The 19791-nt window shown below is 37.1% G+C and overlaps 2 protein-coding genes across 3 annotated transcripts in view; one reads left to right on the forward strand and one right to left on the reverse strand.

Moving 5' to 3' along the window:
- Positions 1 to 5322: 5322 nt before the first annotated feature.
- On the reverse strand, positions 5323 to 13689 carry SREK1IP1 (SREK1 interacting protein 1). Its single transcript, XM_064641227.1, has 5 exons — positions 13579 to 13689; positions 11081 to 11128; positions 9415 to 9555; positions 7274 to 7346; positions 5323 to 5926 (listed from the first exon to the last, which is right to left on the reverse strand). Exons 1-5 carry the CDS (start codon positions 13589 to 13591, stop codon positions 5737 to 5739), a joined length of 465 nt encoding a protein of 154 aa, XP_064497297.1. The 5' UTR covers positions 13592 to 13689; the 3' UTR covers positions 5323 to 5736.
- Positions 13690 to 13776: 87 nt separating this feature from the next.
- CWC27 (CWC27 spliceosome associated cyclophilin) overlaps positions 13777 to 19791 on the forward strand; it is a 102571-nt gene continuing 96556 nt past the window's right edge. For both annotated transcript variants that reach the window (XM_064641223.1, XM_064641224.1), the window contains exons 1-6: positions 13777 to 14033; positions 15210 to 15306; positions 16886 to 16998; positions 18398 to 18541; positions 19261 to 19359; positions 19500 to 19603. In XM_064641223.1, coding sequence (XP_064497293.1) covers positions 13992 to 14033; positions 15210 to 15306; positions 16886 to 16998; positions 18398 to 18541; positions 19261 to 19359; positions 19500 to 19603 — 599 coding nt within the window. In that variant the 5' untranslated portion in view covers positions 13777 to 13991. The remainder of the gene's footprint in view (positions 14034 to 15209; positions 15307 to 16885; positions 16999 to 18397; positions 18542 to 19260; positions 19360 to 19499; positions 19604 to 19791) is intronic.

Here is a 19791-nt window from a genome sequence, read left to right on the forward strand (position 1 = left end):
CATGCTGTAATTCCCAAGCTTTATGGCCACTTAAGGAACACTGGTGATCAAGGGTGAATGGAATGTCCTCAGTTACCTTTTAACAGATAGTGGCATGAACCAAGGCCTGGTAAGTATCTGAATTGAAGAGGTGTTAAGGGATAAGTTGCTTTAGTTAGGAATGCAGAGCACTAAAATTCAAAAGGCATGGATTTTGGATTTACAACCATTCTTTTATTTGTTTATTTTCCAAGTATTACCAAAAAAAAAGAGACAACTTCACATTGGTGACCTCCTGAATGCATGGAAACAAGCAATTTAGGGAGAATACAGAGGAAAGCAGTAATTGCTTTCTAAAGGTTTGAACAGTTTAGTTGAAAATGTTATAGGTTAAAGGCACCATAATTCTTTTGCAGGGTAGGAAACAAGAAGCAAAAATTCCCACACCTACCAAATATGACAAGTTCCACTAAGTCTTTCTTTACTAAAACCCTGTGCGGCTCCAGGTTTTCAGATATTTCATGTCATAAAAAATACCAGTCTGAGAAGTCAAATATATATGTTCAATGTAAAGTCTAAATTTTTCAGAGTAGAAGCAAAATACAAGCATACAGAAGTAGAGAGCAAATACATATTGCAGGCTGCATGCTAACCCAATATGAAAAATTAGCATGCAAAATCTGCATCTTAACTTATACAATACATAGAGGATTGTCCCTGTGACCTGTTAACTGTTCATCCCATAGCAGGCTTATTTTGGATGACAATATAGAGCCATTCATTTTTCAATATAAGGTAAGCAGATGAGTATAAATTAAAGGACTTTGACAAGTTTGAAGAGCTGTTTAGACTGTGGCAATGGACTACTATAAGAGATGTTTACTACATAGCCCAAAATTTATTGTCTTTGAAGCAGGTATAGGGACTCCACAGACATCAAGACAGAAAATCAGTGGGAATACAGTAAACTAGACAAAAATATAAAGATATGAGAAATATAATAGAAAACACAACAAGCTTAATGGAACATTTTTGAGAGCACTGTGGTGGGTTGACCTTGGCTGCCCACCAGATGCCCACCAAAGCTGATATATCAACTTTGCCCTCCTTAACTGGACAGGGGGAGAAAAGGATGATGAAAGGCTCGTGGGTTGAGGACACTGAGATTGCTCAACAATTTGGTTATCATCATGGGCAAAACCAAGTTGACTCAGGAAAATTAAGTTATTGCCAATTAACAGTGGAGTCGGATAAGAAGAAATAAGAACAGATCTAAACCCACCTTTCCTTCACCCCTCCCTTTTCCCCAGGCTCAACTTCACTCCTGGTTTCTCTAGCTTTTTCCCCCAAGCTGCACAGGGGGATGGAGAATGGAGGTTGTGGTCAGTTCATCAGGGATTCATTGTCTGTGCCATCCCTTCCTCCTCACACTCCTTCCCTGCTCCAACATGGGATCTTCCTGTGGGACACAGTCCTCCATGAAATTCTCTTACACTAGTCTTTCCCACAGCCTGCAGTTCTTCATGAACTGCTCCAGCTTGGGCTCCTCTCTCCATGGGGCCACAAGTTCTACCAGGAGCCTACTCCAGCACCATCTTTTCACAGGGTCACAGCATCCTTAGGGCACATCCACCTGCTCCAACACAGGATCCTCCACAATCTGCAGGCGGACCTCTACTCCACTGTGGACCTCCGTGCACCGTAGGGGACAGCTGCCTCACCATGGGACACCTTCTCCCCCTCCTTCTTCATTGACCTTGCTGTCTGCAATTTGTTACTCTTACATATTCTCAGTCCTCTCTCCTTGATGCCGTTGTACAGCAGGCTTCACTCTTTCTTAAATATATTATCCCAGAGGTCCTACTACCATCACTGATGCTCTTGGCCTTGGCCAGTGGAGCGTCCATCTTGGAGCCAGCTGGAACTGGTGTTGTCCAACACAGGGGTAACTTCTGGCATCTTCTCACAGAATCCATCCCTGTAACCCCCCTGCTACCAAAACCTTTCCAAGTACACCTGATATAAGCACCCACATCATGCTTTTTTAGACCCCAGGTCTAATGTATCAATATGCAAACAAGAAAAATTAAACTTGCAATAAGGCACCAGCTTCTTTACACACGAACAAGTATCATGAATGTAAAAGGGTGAAGGTCTTGAATTTTCAGAATTAAAAGTTTTGGTCTGTGACACCTCAATTTGCCTAAGACACACTAAATTTTATTTTGGATCTGGTCTAGACATCTGAGAATGGACCAAATGGTTTATGTTCAATTTGGGACTCCTAGTCACTTCTAAATTAGATATAATTTGCAAAGCAATGGCCAGAGTGACATCCCCTGTAAGCGGCGCTCAGCTGATTATCCAAATCCCAGTCAAAGCTGATCAAGATATTTAAAAAAAAAGCCTCCAGAAGATAGACTCTTAACCCATACTGAGCTTACTTGGGAAACGTGGCTGCAAAAGATTTGAGTTCTTTGACTAGTCCCAAGCAGAAGTATAATATCAGTCTTTCCTGGTCATGACAGACTGTGAAGCAGCACATTGAATTTTACTAAGTATTTGATTAACTGACTAGGAGAGACAGTTTAACTGTCTATTAATATTGCAGTAAGTACTGGATGCCAGAGTATGCTGTTGATGTATGATTTCATTACAAACAGAATACCACCCAAATGAATATCTCAGTATAGCTAAATTAAAAACAAAACAAAAAAGAGCAACATAATTTTACTCTCTTAGTCCTAAAGCTTCCCAGCTGAACAGGATTATTCATATTGGCATCACTCAATATTTTTCCAGTATTCCTGTGAAACACAAATGCTTCTGCCTTACAGAGATGGAAAGAGGGACTACCTAAAGGCTGCAGCTAGGTGTTTGTAGCACCTCACCATTTAATATGCCCTCTCAATCCAAGTGACTGTTTTTGAGTCCTGAAAACCTCTGAAGATAGAAACTCTTCAGCTTTCCTGAACAACCTGCCCTAGTGCTGTACTGCTTTCCTAGTGAAGAAATGTCAAATATAACAGATTTCTAAGATCGTGTCATTTATCAAGAGCAAAATCTAATGTTAAGTCTGCAATAGTATTTTTCCATCAGTGTTTGCACAAAAAAAATACCAAAAAACAGATGAATTCTCTTCTTTCAGTGCAAATGGATGGTGATATCTAGCCACAGCACAAAAAAACTCACCCAAACCGTAGTTGTTAATACCTGATACTATAATCCTTATTGCTGGTTTCCCATCTTTCATTTCTGTATTACAATTTAAGCATTTCTGTGATTGTGACTTAACCTTCATACAACTTCCAACAAAAGACAAAAGTATTGGAGAATTAAGGGATATTTCTGTTGCTACCAACTAATAGTTTTTTGGTAATTGCTGAGGAAGGCAATTCCCTGCTGATTTCCTGCAGATGAAATATTTTAACACCTTCTATTAAAAAACCTGCAGAAGTCATCTCTACCAAAGATTTTTACAAAATTTTGGTTTCTGGTGGAAGAGCAATTGTGACATTTGATGGAAATGCTGGTTGATGCGGCAAAGAGTAGTCATCTGCCATTTGAGTATTTCTGTTCCAAAACCCCAGGATTTTCTATAAGGATTTTCTGTTCTAGCACTCTTTTCTTCTAATCAAAACTTAGAAAATCTCCATTGGAAAACAGAAAAAACATAAGACCCAACTTCTATCCCATTTCCATCCCAGAAGTAACTGTACAATGATGCATTAAATACCGATTTGTCTTTTGTCAGTGTAAAGGTGAGATTCCTTATTATGTAAGAGGTATCCTACCCATTGTCCAGCTTCATGAACAAGAATCAACAGAAGCGATTGAAAGATGTATTTCTGCTCACTTAGTCCCGAGTTACTTCAGTGAGGAGATTTGTAGCATTATTTTGGGAAGTAGTTCTAGAATCCTGAAGGCACTGACTGACAGGCAGCAAAACTACCCTTTACCAGCAGAACCTTCCTTTTCTGCTTCAAAAAAACTGAGCTTGGCTAAATGCAAGTGAGCAGGAGATATCTTCTATGGATCATGGTGTGACAAGAGTTCCAACACTGACTTTGAATTGTTCCACAGCTGTTCCTAGCATATGCATAATCTGCTGTTCAGATCTAGCCTCGTATTGCCAGGCTTAGACATTTTCCATTTTCCTGTCTGAACTTGTCTGGCTTTGAGCTATCAGTCTTCTCCTCAGTAGCACTTTGGTCTTCACCTTATTTTGTATCATCTGTAAATTTTCTTGGTGTGATATTTATATTTTCTCCCTTCTTTTTAAATGTACTTAAGTACCAGTGGTAATGCAAATTCTGGTGTCCAAGAGAGCATGTTTTTATTCGTAAGCTGTTGCTGTCTCATGCAAGCATATCTTTGAGCCATCACATGTACTAAGCTCTTTCTTTCAGAAGTTTTATTTCTTGCTCTTTTAAGACTGCAGTTCTTTGATGTAAAGAAAGTTTCTGCCAATTTCCAGCCTAAATCTTCTCCTGGACAACTAGTACCATATACAATGTGTTTCTTAAAGCTCAACTTTATTCTTTGTTGAAATTCTCTGATGGTCAAAATTCTGCAAGGATATTTTACAAACTATTACACTAGGTTAAAGCCTCATGAATACTTATATACAATACAGATAGATAAGGAGCAATCATTCTTGTTCATAGTACACTTTCTCAGTAGGACAAATATTTAGCTTAGACAGAAAACTGTAAATAATCGCATCTTAAGTACTATGCTGACATTTAAATTAACTCCACTAAATAGCCTGTTTCAGATATCTTTATTGCTTATAGAAGACAGCTGACAGGGAATGGCACTTCTTGTTTGTACTGGCATCACCCTCATACTGTAAGAGCTTTGGTGCTTGCTGAGTAGCTGACATACAATCAACATCTTGGGCCTGTACAACAGCAGCAGTTACGTCAGGGTTTACCCTTGAAAGTGCAATTCATGCAAACTGAAGTTAATAAGAATTGACAGGAATGAAGAAATAGCTAAAGTTTTAATATTAGAAATCTTGTTTTGAGATATATATGTGTGTGTGTGCGTGCGTGCTGGTCTATGTGTCAAAGATGAAATGGCCATAATTGTGAAAGAACAAAACCCAAGCAGAAAGGACTTAGAAAAACTAATGGCTTTTGTTTGCTTCTGTTTGTTTTCAGCTTGCTTAGAGTGATCCTGCCAAAAGAACATGTACATGTATTTCACAGTCTAAGACTAGATCAATTTTTGAAGATAATTTTGAAGGCTCAATCTTTTTTAGCTCCTCATTGCCTGTCTCTCCCTTCTCAGGACCTGTTTCATATTTGCACTTACTGATTAATGGATGAAAGCAGAAAGTGCTATGTAAAACATACATTTATTTAAAGGATAACAGAAAATCTCACTTGAATTTCCAGATTAGATTTAACCATTCTGACATTAAGCATATTTAAGTCTGTATCTTTCTACACATAAGCTTGCAAACTGAAGTTTACCATATCCTACTGTAAGGGATTACAAACACAATTACTCATAACTGAACTAAGAATAAGAGTGAAGAATTAGTTAAACTTACATGGTTTAGTACTAATAAACTTGAAATTTTTTCCTAAATGGTCCATCTAATAATTTGAAGCACTGATGTGTGCAAATAGATTTCTCAAAAATATACATATATCCCCTTTTAAAACAGCACTGCAAAGCATAAATAAATTTGATATGAAACGAAAATCACCTTCTCTGCAGAAGTGAACACAAAAATAAACCAGCATCTTAGTCACTGCTTGAACTGTCTGAACTGTCAGAAGATGAAGTTTTCTCCTTTCGTCTCTTCTTTTTCTCCTTTTTATGATGCTTTTCTTTCTTAGATTTATGCTTTTTCCCCTTTTCCCTTTCTTTTTTATGTGATTTTTGTTTTTTTGACTTTGGCCCCTCCTCTTCAACTGAACTTGATGCGGAAGATCTAATGAAAAAAATAATACAGATTAATATTTAATAAAGAAGGAAAATGCCACGATATTTTTTTTTAAATGTCACTATTTATATGTTACAAATAAAAATTGGTGTAGAATTTGCACAGTAGCATCCACTGAAAAGCTTATGATATCTCAGTCTGCATGTTCAACTTCAATGATGACTTTCCTAATAAGACTTTTGTATGTTTATAATACAGATTAAAAAACTATGGAATAGGCAAGTTGTATGTTTTTTCAGTCTTCAAGAAGAAAAAGACTAGAAGTACAGATCAACAGAAAATAAAGTATGACAGCAAGATAGAGCTTCCAGCTTTTAAAATACCACATGATCAATAACAATGTGAGAGTAATGCCTTCAAAAAATCTTAATTTATTCCTCCAATGCAAAAATCTAAGAGAAACTTGGTATGACAAATTTGGATGCTCTTGCAGCTGGTAGTATTGGTCTCTAACCAATGATGAGTGATTATACACATAAAATAGTCATGAAGTAATCACGAATACTCAGAAGGGCAGTTTCGTGCTATTGTTTACATGATTAACTATTAGTTACTTGCATGAAAACCGACAGCCAAACTGACTCTTTTCTATTATTTTTTGTATGTGTAAATACTGTCTTCAAAAGTGGAAGTTAGAGCTACACGATGTAAATAAAGAAGGAAAAAAATGTCAGTACAACCAGTATTAAATCCTGTTTCTTTATTTCTGAAAAATATCTTATTGTGGTCTCCAAATACATTACACATTTTATAGCTCCCAGAGCAGTTCCTGGGATATTGTCTTATCAACAGTCCTAATGATTAACCATTACTTTCATCTTAAAAGACAAACCAATCAATCATCAGGTCAGAACTCAGATTCATAATAATACTTTTTTTAGGCTTCTACACTGATGGTGCACTAAAACTCAACAGATGCCAAGTAAAACTACAGAAGTTTTCCTTTTGATAATTGCATGTTACTCAGAACATGTGTGTGCCTGCATGTGTGTCTACATGTGAATGTGTGCACGCAAAGACTCTTAGGGTCTCTGAAGTGCAGGAAGCCTTCTCCAGTCAGAGGGAACGTTGCTTTCTCCAATCTGCAGACCTCCAGCTTACTATAGTTTTCAAAACTTCCATGATCCTAACTACACAGCTAAAAGCCCATGACTTTACCATTAATCCAAGAACAAACAAGTTCTCACTGGAGAAGAGGAAATTTTTCAAACCAAAGATGTACTTGCAAATCAAGCTGCATAAAAAGAAGCAATATCTTCTGAGAGACGACCCAAGTATCAGAAATATTTCTGAAGCTGTGTTTTGAAATGAAAACAGCTGTGTGATACAAGTTACCTTTTCCTTAGTCTTTTTGTCTTCTCTTTGTTTTTTCTTTTTTGTTTCTTTTTTTCTTCCTCTTCATTTAAATCTATGGGTAAAAAGTTACATTTTAAAAAGCACTTGTCTGAATTTAGATCAGAATTAAAAGAGTGGCTTCAATAGCAATGTAAAGTAACTACAAAATTCCTGTGAAAAGGTCATCTTTTCCTTCCTCCAAATTCTGGTCTAGTGCAACAATTTCAGAAACATTTTGCAGAGTGGCAAGATTTTTATACACAGCTTACATTGTAATGACCTGAATCTAAGTACTAAGAAGGAAGGAAGGCCTGTAAAACTTAGCAAAAAGTTGTAACTTTTCCTATACGTTGACATCAGCTTCAGGTTTTCATATCTGTTTTTCTGTATTTTAACAGTCTTAACACTTACCATATTATTGCCTAAGTCTGAAAGCAGGCCATTTAACTAGAACATACCAAAAAAAAGAATATTCCCTTAAGATATTCAGGAATGTAACCTGAATTACATTCACACATCTTCCTTTCACACTTCACAAATAGCAATGCTATAACTAAGATAAATGAATTAATTTTCCATGCACCATCTACAAAGGTTGACAGAAGCATTACCCCTCATCTGGTTGTGTTTGTTTCCTGCCCCAATGCTGTATAGTACTGCATAGTAACTTCACATTTCACTTATAAAATATATTTTTATCACACTGGAGATGAAATTTCTGATCTTAGATTTTTCTATACCAGTTCAAAAAGTATTTTTTAATTCTCCAAATGCAAATTCACTAAATAAATATAAATTACAATGTCAGTTAACAGGAAAATACTGTCTTTGTAATTTATTCCTAGAACAGTCAATTTTGAGCATTTCATCTTATTCCTATCATACTTTCTACAAAGTCTGCACGCTACTAGTGCAGTGATACATTTGCTACCACAAATACAAATTACTGGTCTGTACGTTCTGGAGCAAAATTTGAAAGAATTCAATATGAATTAAAAAAGCAAATTAATTTTGGAGCAATTAAAAAACATGAACAAGAATGGGCGAACAAACACTCAGTATTTTTTTAAGAAAATAGTGCAAAAATCTTGAGATGAGGCCACTTGAAAATGGCAAAATTCTGCCTAGATTATTGACAGTTAGAGATACATGTCTCCTTAGCAGCCACAGTTTGAGAAAGAAAATATAATAAATATAGATATCAGAAGATCAGGTAAACAGCTGCTTTCCCTGCAGGTATCCATCTTCAATCAGTTAGGGCCAAAAAAACCCCAATCCCTACATTCAGAAATACGTAAGTGGGAACTAGTTTTTTCAAAGAGACTTGTCCCAAGAAAGGACCACTGCAGTACCAATTCAGCACTCTTGTCAAGGAGACTACCCGTTTCTTTTGAAGTGTGCAGCAAACTACGAGGCTCTATCTTTCCCTTCTCCCTAAATAGCATCTTCAGTAGGAAATAAATGTCAAGTCTGGAATGAGAGAGCAACAGAACAAAACATGATGTTTTGGCAGAGAAGAAGAACATTCATTCATTTAAAACATGCTATGGTGGAGTAACCTCTCCTTCTTACTTAGGGGAACTACTTCTTTGAAGTCCAAATTCAAATGAACTCAAGTACCTGATAAATAGCCCATCTATTCTCTCTGACAAACAATTCATACTCACACCTTCCAAACACAGAAGAGTAATTCTCCAAATATAAATTCCAATTTACTAGCTGTTTCAGTCAAAATCCTACTCAGAAGCTGGAGAGAAATTGTCATATTTATCATTAGTTATAAGATGTTTAAACTACATGCCATAATCAAAAGATTAACTCAGAACATCCGTATCATTTTCTCCTAAGCAGCTTCTTAGTAACAGTCTGATAATCTTTTGCATTTAGGAGCCTTTTTTGAGATGTTCCAAATGGGTACATTAGTAATCTCCTATGACAGGAATTAATACTAATAAAAAAGTGGGTGTATCACATCTCTAAGTCTGAACATAGGAAGTACAAGACCTGCTATTAAATCACAAGCTAGAAGAACTAATAGTAGTTATCAAAAAGGATAAAATGAGAGTTCCTACACTTCAGAAGACCATTATTCAATGTATTCTATGACTGAAAAGAAAAAAAAAACACAAAAAACATCTTACTCTTTTTTTCACGCATGGCTTGCAATCTCTGTAGTTCTTCTTCCTCACTGTCTTCACTGCTAGTGCTGCTAACATCTAAAACAATATCTCTTTGAGGATCTACTCGGAGGAAGTTTCGACATTCAAATGTCAAATGACCAGCTGGACAAAACAAATATAAAGAAAGAAAAATTACTGTTTAGCAAAAAATATCAGAAACTAAAGAACATCCATTTTTGTATTACTTGGTTTTGAGAACTGAAAAAAGGGTAGGCTGGAATCTGTGAATGAGGCAGGAGAGGGCTTACTCTGAAAAAATCTCCACGAATTTTGACAGGTTGTGCAATGCTCTTCCATTTAACCATGCTTTATGACCTCTCTCCTATTTCTGTTAAAGATTTTGTTCAACTTTTATTTTTCTATTTTTAATTGTCTTGGATACTTTCTAAGAAAATACCTAAAAGCATCAAGTGAAATATTTAAAAAACTAAAGCAAGTGTTATACTGCTCTTTTTAACTCCATCTAGTGAAATCACAGAATCCTATTTGCTTATGAGCTATAATCTTTACAACCAGTAGTTACTACTGACTAAGTTACTACTTGACTAGTATTTTTAATTTTCTTAGTTACATCTTGATAATCATGACCAGTTAGAAACCTTGTGCTGAACAAGCCTAACGGAATAATGAAGTGAAATAAAACAAATTGAAAAAATGGTTTGGGAGACGCATGAATTCAAGTAGTAATTGAAATAAACTCACGTTCTTCACATCAAAACACCTATATCTTGAAGACAGAGCTTTTAGGAACACAAACAGGGATTGTTTGATTTGACTACAGGTTTCCCTCTCTTCCAGAAAGTTTCTGATACTTGCTGCATGTAGAAACAGAGCACTAAATCTGTATTGATATCCATGGTCCTTTTGAAGAAGACATACACAAAACAATTCAGTGACAAATTTTCTTGCAAAGTCTGAAGTGGAAGAACGAAACAAGACTTTTTCCTGTCACCCTATGTAATGCTCATAAAAAAACTCTAACAGCTTAGATCACTGTGTTAAAAGTTCAATATAACTCACTGCAAAACAGTGTCTACTCCTCCGTTGTTCTAAATATAAGAGTTAGTGATTAACAAATTAAAATCTTCACTAAGACCTCTCTCCATTCATCAGGAAAGTAGCCACAGACATACCTGTATGATCAGTATATAATGCAAAGCATGAGCTAAATGCTAACTGCACAACTTGTAAATAATAAAAGTAACTGCCTCTTGAAATACACAGTGCTCAAGGAAATATGTTTTCTTGGCTTAAAAGATCACACAGATTTTAAATTATTTCTTCTTGTAACATAGATTGGCCTTAATGTGAGCTGAAGTGCCTGCCTGTTTGCAGTGAGATTCAGAAGCACAAATGCTAATCTCAGTATGTATCAAAGACGATGCTTTCAATTCAAACTTTCTGAAGTAATTTACAACTGCAAATGTAGTATATATGAATATTATAGCATAATTTTTTTTCTGAGAAACTCAAGAGTTTTCAAAAGCAGCAACAGGTGTGAGAAGCCAGAGAACGAAAATGAAATAAATAAATTTTAAAAATGTGGTGTTTAAAACTGACAAAGGTAGTTCCAAAATCATAAATCGAACAAAACACTGTAACTTCATATTGTTTATTGTTGACTTACGGTAACCACACTTTTTGCATCCTGCTCTGATGTTATCCTTATTTCCGCCTGAAAGAGAAAATTTCACCAATGAGGTCTTGCTAAACAGAACCCTCAAGTTTCTTTCAAATCTGGCTTGATAATGTCAATACACAGACAAAAATGATAACTCAGAGTATTAAGTACACATGAAAGTACATATCTCTTAAGAAAAACTTAAAGAAAGGCAGAAGAGTGCATTTCTACGGTGACTTTCCTGTGTAGTAAAAACCACTCACATAACTTATTGCCAAATCCTAATTTGATTTATCATGACCTTTCCATTATAATTTTAATAATTATTCCACCTCTCTGAAAGCTTATGCATTTGTTTACTTACAGTATGAGCACAGTAATAATAGTTACCTGACATTCCAGTAATCTGTAACTGCACACTAAGTGTACCTAAAAATTCTAGCAGTGTATGGATATTGACAGACATTCACTGGGAACTCTGAAGTGATTTATAGTTCAATTACAGGAATTGACTTTAAACGGCAATTAAAAAACAAAGCAAACAAAAAAATCAGTCCAGAAAAGACAGAAAAAAAAAAAGTCAACAAATTGTTAAATGATTCTGAATCCAGGAAACATGGCACCAAATACAAAGAACTAAGAGGTGCAAGAAACAGATGTATAATAAAGTGAAGAGAGTAACAAAAAAGTCTGTAGTTGCTAAGCAGGAAGAAGGACCAGAATAATGCAAATTTTAGGTATGGAAAGTGTGGAATTTTCTAACGTGAGACCACAGTTAAGTTAAACAGGAATAGGAGAACATGATTCAGAAGAAGAGAAACACCAGAGACTTCTCCCCTTTCAAATGGATCAGTATGATTTTTAAACATCTGAGCCTATTCATAATGAATGTCACAACCGAATTTCCAAAAGCAAAGGATGCCCTTCTATCTTCCAACAAAACTTCAGTGACTTAAATAGTTATAAAGTGTCTTCTGAATAGCTTGTTAATGTTTTTAAATAAATAAATAATCAAACATAATAAGAAATCTATTACAGAAATTAAAGAACCAGAAAGGGAGTACATCAATGCCAGGCATTTAAACTATGATTTACTGAGACAAGCATTGTCTTTAGAAAATTCTACTCAAAATAACAGAGAAACCTTCAACCCCAGGTTGAAAAAACTAACTTGGAAATCTGGACGACTCACTGGTCTATGCCCTAAAGAGTACTGGAAAGCCAAGAAATAAAAATATATACATTCCATTATAACACGTGATTTTCTGCAGATCCCAAAACCTTAGTATTATATATCCCCTTAAAGGTCTATTAACTCAGTGTTCAAGTGCCTGTTGCATGACTGCCTATTTCAAAGACACATGGAAGGAAGTGTCACAAAACAAAAACCAAAAGCATGCCTGTACCTTGAAATGTCATATCAGAAAACCACTCAAAACAGCGTTTGCTTCTTCACTACACTTTGGGACTAGGAAACCAGATCTCCTGAGCTACCTAACTGGTCTCAACATTCCGAAATTACTACTTAGTAAACTTCAGCCCTACTACAGAGCTGACCTGTAGGCAAAGAAAGATTTAGTATTTCATCCAAAGGAGGTCAGTAAAGTCATGCACACACTATAAAATCTCCGGTGTAGGTCAAGATTTCCAAGAGAAACACCCAGCAGTTGACAAGAATATTGTCACCCAATACTCCCACCAAATTCTGACGACTGAAATTTTGTTATTATTTTTGGCTTTAAATAATAATGTTAGAAGCTGAGGTTTAGACTAGATGAAATTTTAGACAATTAAAACAAATTGCTAGATGCTTCCTTTTGTAATTTCTTCTCCTTCCCATTCGTTAATCCTCAAGAAAATTAACCAACACAACACTAAGGACTTGGTTCACTCACCGGAGCGTAAAATTAAAAATAAAAGCTTTGCAAACCTTTGAATAGGAAGACGAGTCTTCCTCAAGAACTCCTTCTAAAATGGGAACAAGCTTATTAAGCTTATACTTCACTAGAGAAGTAGCTCACCAAAGCCCAGGCTTGGTCAGCTGTTCTCCAACCATACACTCTTTTTTTTCTCAGGATCAAGACTGTGCAGCAATGGCACGAACACCCTGCTAACAGCGTAGGCGTTTCTCCCTGCCCTACCTCACCACCATTCCGAACGGGTCTGTTTGAACAACAATCTGCTGGAGCACCTACGTTAACCAAGAACAACAATCGAGAAGGAAAACCAAGGCTGACCAGTAGCATTCTTCGGATCTGACTTTGGAGGAGGCGACGGGAACGCAGGGCTGGATCAGCCAAAACCGCGTGGGGAGGCCCAGAGGACGCTCCCGCAAGGCTGCACTGCCCCTGGCCTTGCCCGCCCCGCCACCTCCCGCCCTCCCTCCCAGAGCAGCCCCCACCACCCCCTACGCCATTGTCCATCACCCCGCCGCTCATTCCCCGTTTCCTCCTTCCCGGCCCCGATCCCACCAGCCCTGCCCCTTCCCGCCCCCGGCCCCTCACCCGGCAGAGCCATCCCGCCGCTCCCGCGGCCTCGGCCCGCGTCTGCACCGACGTCTCTCCCTGCCGGAAGGCTTTGCACGGCGCACACCCGGACCGTGCCACTCACAGGGAAGGCGGGGGACCTTAGTGCCCCTCGGGCGGGAGGCTCGAGGAGGGACTGCAGGTGTGTGGAGAAGCCCTCGGTTTTTTCGCAAAAGACGTCCTTCTCAGTGACTCCCGTAGAGACTGCGGCCGGGGACTCATCTCTTCGTCCCTCCTCCTGGCTTGGGCAGCCTCACGCCCCCCTTCCCAGGGCTGTGTATAGGTGCCCAAAATGGCTGGCGGCTGTGCGCGGTAGGAAGCGCTGGATAAGCAGCGAAGTCCAGGGTCGGGCGCGGGCGGGTGTTCGGTAGTCTCACGGTCCTTTCACCGCCATGAGCAACATCTACATCCAGGAGCCGCCCACCAACGGGAAGGTGAGGCAGCCGGGGTGAAGGTCGTGGAGAAGTTGTGTTGCAGGGGTATGGGGGGACGCGGGTTGTGTGATTGTGTGGTGGTGCTTTTCATGCTGGGCTCGTTTGGTTAAAGTTACTCTGAGGTGATGACGCCCTTAAGGACGTTACTAGAGTCGTAACACGAGGCGTGATATGTGGATACATAATACAGAGGAATCCCTGGAGCATTTAATTTCATTTCCTCTCTTCCCGATTATATCTTCACGCCCTTAATTTTGTTACGACCTCTCACTGAATGTAATGGTAATAAATCCCCAATGCCTTTGGGGATTTATGGCTTTTTTTCCCGCCCTGTTGTTTCATTATGAAGTGATAAAGAGTATCTAAGTTTCTATCATGTGCCACGTACCAGCCACGTTATTGTATTATATTATATTATCATGGCTAGGCTTCTCGAACAAAGATTTGGGAAGGACTCTACCCACTCTTGTTACAAGTGCGCTGGTGGCTAAAAAGGCCAATACGAGATAGACAAGTCTGGTTGCAAAAGGCACAGCAGAAGGACTCCTTAAGTGGTATATTCTGCAAGACATGATTCTTTCTGCGTTGTCTTTTCTCCTCAAGAGTGATCCTGCGTGTATTCTCAGAGGAAGTAGCAGCGTTATAGATGGTGTGTCTCCAGACCTCCCGATTGGAGGCCAGAGTAGACAAGTTATGATGATCAATATGGCCAAAATGTTGTTTCAGGGAGTCCTTGTATCTGCTCTTCAGGGCTCCTCTCTTGCGGCAGCCGGTGGCAAGTTCACCATAAAGCAGGATCTTGGGGAGGCGGTGGTCCTTCATCCTGGAGACCTGTCCTGCCCAATGCAGCTGTGTTCTCATCAGCATGGCCTCAATACTTGCGACTGCTGCTTGTTCTAGAACAGATGTATTAGTCACATAATCTGACCAATCAATCCTAAACATCCACTGGTCAGATTATTTTATACATTCTTACTATACATATCAGTTCAGAGTTGTATCTCAAGTTCTGGAAATGCTATCTAGAACTAACAATAGCTATACAACACATTTAAATGTATATCACTGTTACTAATATACTAAATTCAGATGTATTTTTAAAGTAAGCAATGGTATTCTTTGATCACTGACTAACTTACAATAAAACTGATGATGCACTTATCTGTATTTTTGTAGGTTTTGCTGAGAACAACAGCAGGAGAGATAGATATAGAATTATGGTCAAAAGAAGCACCAAAAGCATGTAGAAACTTCATCCAGCTTTGTATGGAAGGTAATGATGGGATAGCAGTTGTTGAAACTACTTCATATGAAATCTTCGTGCCTTTTTTGTAAAATAGGGGTTATAAACATGTTTTAACTTTAATACTTCAATAAGTTGATTTCTATTTAAAAATTATTAACTAACACTCACACGATGTTTTTCAAGGTTACTAATGAACCTAGTGGAGAAAAAAAATTGGATAGTTTTCTCAACTTAAGCAGATGATGCAGTGTTACTGAAATGGTGCCTGTCAGAGGCTTGGAAAGGCTTGCTTTCAGCAAGTCTCTACAAAGTATAACTTCTTTAGTGTGTGTATGAGATGGCACTGATGCAATATTGGATATCCTCCAAAACTCTCATTTCTGTGTCACCATATTTACTGCCTTTTCTTTTTTTTTTTTTTTTTTCTATGAGTGTTTCTGATTTTTTATTTGCTGTATTTTTTTGTTGACAGAACCTCTGTAAAGCTCTCCACTGAAGTAGTGGGTACCAAAATAAGAAGCTCCCTCTTGGGAAACTGTAACAAAAATTTGTGAAGGACTTGATGCCTTTATATGTTTTCTAACTGCTGCTATTATCCCATTTTTGCATTCATAGAGTGGCTAAGAGTTCTTTTCACCTTCATCTGTTAAGCAGAAATAGCAGCCTAGGATTTGTGCCTCCAGCACAGATCCAGCCTGTTCTGTGTTATTACACCTATAGTTGAAATTTTTGACATGGTAAATCAGTTTCTTAGCCCTTGGTAAGAATTCACTTATCCTCAGTGGACTTTTTTTCCTTTCCGATTTTTTTCTAACTGCTGTGTAGTATCCTATGCTTTGTATAGTACATTTGAGTATTTTTTGTGAGTATCCTGGCATATAGCCACCCATGATTATATCTAGTTATGCTGTGACATTTGCAGACCCTGCTTTGTCTTACAGCATGCTGCAGATTTATTTTTGTTCAAAAATAATAATAATAAAAAAATCAACCAGAAATATATGTCAAGTAAAGTTTTCATTCCTTTTGTTTTCTTATGATCGTGTAACCTTTATCAGATAGATAAGATAGATTAGATAGATAGATAAGAAGATAGATAAGAAGATAAGGAGAAAAATGTGCCACCAATTTCATTTTGTGAAAATTATCAGTTTAGGCACAGTGTAAGTAGTGAAACGGACCATGTGTGTTCTACACTGGTCCATGGAAGTGCTAATCATCTGATATATGAATATGGCTGATGTTGTATGTGAGACATTGTGTGAGGCAGAGCATAGTAGTTCCAGCTCTCCTTTTAAATGGATGCATTGTAATTGTAGTATCATTCCAGTAAAAAAACTTGAAAGCTGAAAAGAAAGTAGTTGATCAAGATCATCTTGGTAGTGATGAGTAGGGTCTTTTGCAACAGAAACATATGACAATGCAGGTTTTTTTTTTGTAAGACTGTGTGGAATAGAAGGGAACCTAGTGACATCAGCAAAATCTACTGACAGTACTTGCTTTCTGGGACTTCAGTCTCTGGACATCCCTGCATGATCTATATGAAAGTTTGATTTTGAGACCACTAACATGAATTTAATGTTTTCTTTTTTCCTCTTTATTTTAGAGTATTACAATAACACAATATTTCACAGAGTAGTGCCTGGCTTTATAGTGCAGGGAGGTGATCCTACTGGAACTGGGTCAGGAGGAGAGTCAGTCTATGGAGCTCCCTTCAAGGTGTGTCTCTGTATATCTCATGTATTAATTTTTGGTTATTCGCTATCTGTTGTTCTTCCTGCCGTGTTATGTTGTGAAAAATCAAATGTTATATGAAACATGTGCAGTATTTTATTTCACATGCTGCTTCAGTGTGTTTGAATATATCTCTTTGAACTGAGAGTTCTTAAATCTAGCTATTCTGATATTATGATAAATGTATCATGCTCATTAGCATGAGCTTCACAAAAGAAAATTGGAGAGAGGAAGAATGAAGAGTAAGTCTTGATATATGACAACTCAGAAGTGTTTGTGCACATTAAATCTCATTTAGCAAAGATCTCTGAAGGCTGTATATGTGTCCATTGGTATTATTGTTATCATCATGGTTCATCACTTAGCCAGGAGGGTCAAATCCTGAGTGAAGCTAGGCGGGCTCAGTGGCTGTGTTCTGTCCTGCCTGATATTTTATTTCAGATGTGGGAGGCTCATGACTGAAGGTGCATAACCTGACGCTGGGCCTTGCATCATCTTGCCCCTAGACTTGTACATTTGGCACGAATGTGAAGTTTTGGGAGGGATTGGTAACTAAGCAGAGAACAAAACAAGTATTACCAATACTGTAGTAGCATTGCTGCTTAAAATTAATACTATCTCAATATAGCAGTGTTTAGAATTGTGATGTTACCATGGTATTCATGTATTACTCAACACTTTCTCTTTGCTTTGAAAGGAGTCCTATTTTGCCTTCTTATGGTAAAGAAAATGTTCTTCCTATGGATTTTTGCATTAATGTATTATTACAACCTCTTATTGTGGTTACTTTCAGTTACTTTACATGAATTATGATTTTTCACATAAATACAGTGATTCACGAGAATGGTACTTTTAGATGAAATGTATGAAATGCAGTTACTTTTTAAAACACTTCTGATTTTCTTAATGTTGGGGGTAATGAAAGCAAATAGAAATAATGAATAACAGTTGATTTCTAGGGAACAATTGGAAAAATAAAATTAACAAGACAGAAATTTGAGGATTTTTATTAAATAATATGTCTTTCTGTTATTGATTTGTCAATAAACTTATTTTGTCAATTAGTTTCTTATTTTTTGTTTGGTGTTCATTGGTTATGTGTTTATGGTTTCTTTTGAAGGTTGTTCACTTGTTAGCATTATTGTAGGCACACAGGATTAAAAATATTGACTAAAATAATTTTTGCTGCTCAAAATAGAAACTTTTAAATATAATTGTGGCACTAAGTTTGAAAATACTTTGGATTTATTACTGTCTGAATTTAAAAAAAAATTTAACAGCGTATTTTCTCTGTGTACATGTTGATGTAATTAAACCATAGCTAAAGAAGTGAAAAAAATAATTACAGACTTAAATGGTACTGTTTTCTCTTCTGTTTTGACAGGATGAGTTCCACTCACGACTGCGATTTAATCGAAGAGGACTTGTTGCTATGGCAAATGCTGGGCCCCATGATAACGGGAGTCAGTTTTTCTTTACACTGGGTCGTGCAGATGAACTTAACAACAAGCACACAATCTTTGGAAAGGTCTGCTATGTGAACTAGAGTCCCAGTTTAAATTTGACAGAAGCTACTATAAGTTTCTCTGAAGGCTAATTTAGTGTTGTTTGCTGCTACGTACATTTGAAATTTATTTCACTGCTTTCTCAGCTGTCTCCTTTCTCTTTGTTTCCCATATCTGGCAGAAATGTTTCTATGGGTTGTTCCCATTATTCTGTACTTTGCTGTTGTTATTCTTCTAAGTTGTATTTTCCTGTTGTGCTGCCTTTAAATAGTCTTATTAATATTATTATGCCTCTGTTTTATTAATGAGTTCATCTAATACTAATGACATTTAAGAAAATTGTGTGCTTAGATTCTAATTACTCAAGAAGAATCAGGAAAATGTAAAACATAGAATGAATTTACCACTCTTGTGATTTACTTAGAAGAAAATAAACCAAATATTTTTTTATTTCAGTGGTTTTTGTTTTCCTGTTTCATAGCTCACGAATAAGAATTTGACATCTTCCCCTGCGTACATTCTCAAAACTACCTATATTCCTTCAACTTTTGCTATTAAATTTAGAAACCCCAAACCTTTGTACATTGTACTTGCTTTCTTTTATAAGTCTTACGTGCTTACATTATTTCCTACATAATTTGTATTTTCAAAATTTCTTACATAATAATTGCCTTGCATTTTGAGGAATAAATGACAAAAATTACAGGCAAGGATTTTCAAGCCTTTTTTATAAATTTGCCAGGTTACTGGGGATACAATATATAACATGTTGCGCCTTGCTGAAGTAGAAGTTGACAAGGAAGAGAGACCTCTCAGCCCACACAAAATAAGAAGTAGTGAGGTGAGTATGTTCTGGTTTGAAAAGTGATGCTTTAAAATTCGGTGTTCAGAAAACGTGGCATATTGTTTTAAAATACTGAATCATTAAATTACAACAAAATACTTACTAAAGATGTGTCTAAAATTCTGTTTTTTTCACAGGTTTTGTTTAATCCTTTTGATGACATTGTCCCAAGGCCAAATAGAAGACTGAAGAAGGACAAACCAGAAGAAGAAACTAAAAAGTCCAAAGTAAAAGGCACAAAGTAAATATATGCAACATAAGCAATGGTTAATTTTCTTTCACCTTTAGTTTGCAGCTTGGCAATTTTTTTGTTTCTATTTCTGCTTTTGAAGCACAAGGCTTTACCAAAATGCAGAGTAATCTTACATAATCTTAGCAAAATTTACTTCCCTGTTTCCAAGGTGGATCTAGTGTCTCTCTTTGAAGTGG

The sequence above is a fragment of the Pseudopipra pipra genome, chromosome Z, assembly GCF_036250125.1.
Source record: "Pseudopipra pipra isolate bDixPip1 chromosome Z, bDixPip1.hap1, whole genome shotgun sequence".
Lineage (NCBI taxonomy): Eukaryota > Metazoa > Chordata > Aves > Passeriformes > Pipridae > Pseudopipra > Pseudopipra pipra.

What these genes read in the sequence shown, in the direction of transcription:
- SREK1IP1 (XM_064641227.1), bottom strand. An exon ending in AGCCATGCGTGAAAAAAAGA is followed by an intron (nt 7,347 to 9,414) that starts GTAAGATGTTTT and finishes TTTTACCCATAG; the next exon opens with ATTTAAATGAAGAGGAAGAA. An exon ending in ACAAAAAGACTAAGGAAAAG is followed by an intron (nt 5,927 to 7,273) that starts GTAACTTGTATC and finishes TTTTTTCATTAG; the next exon opens with ATCTTCCGCATCAAGTTCAG.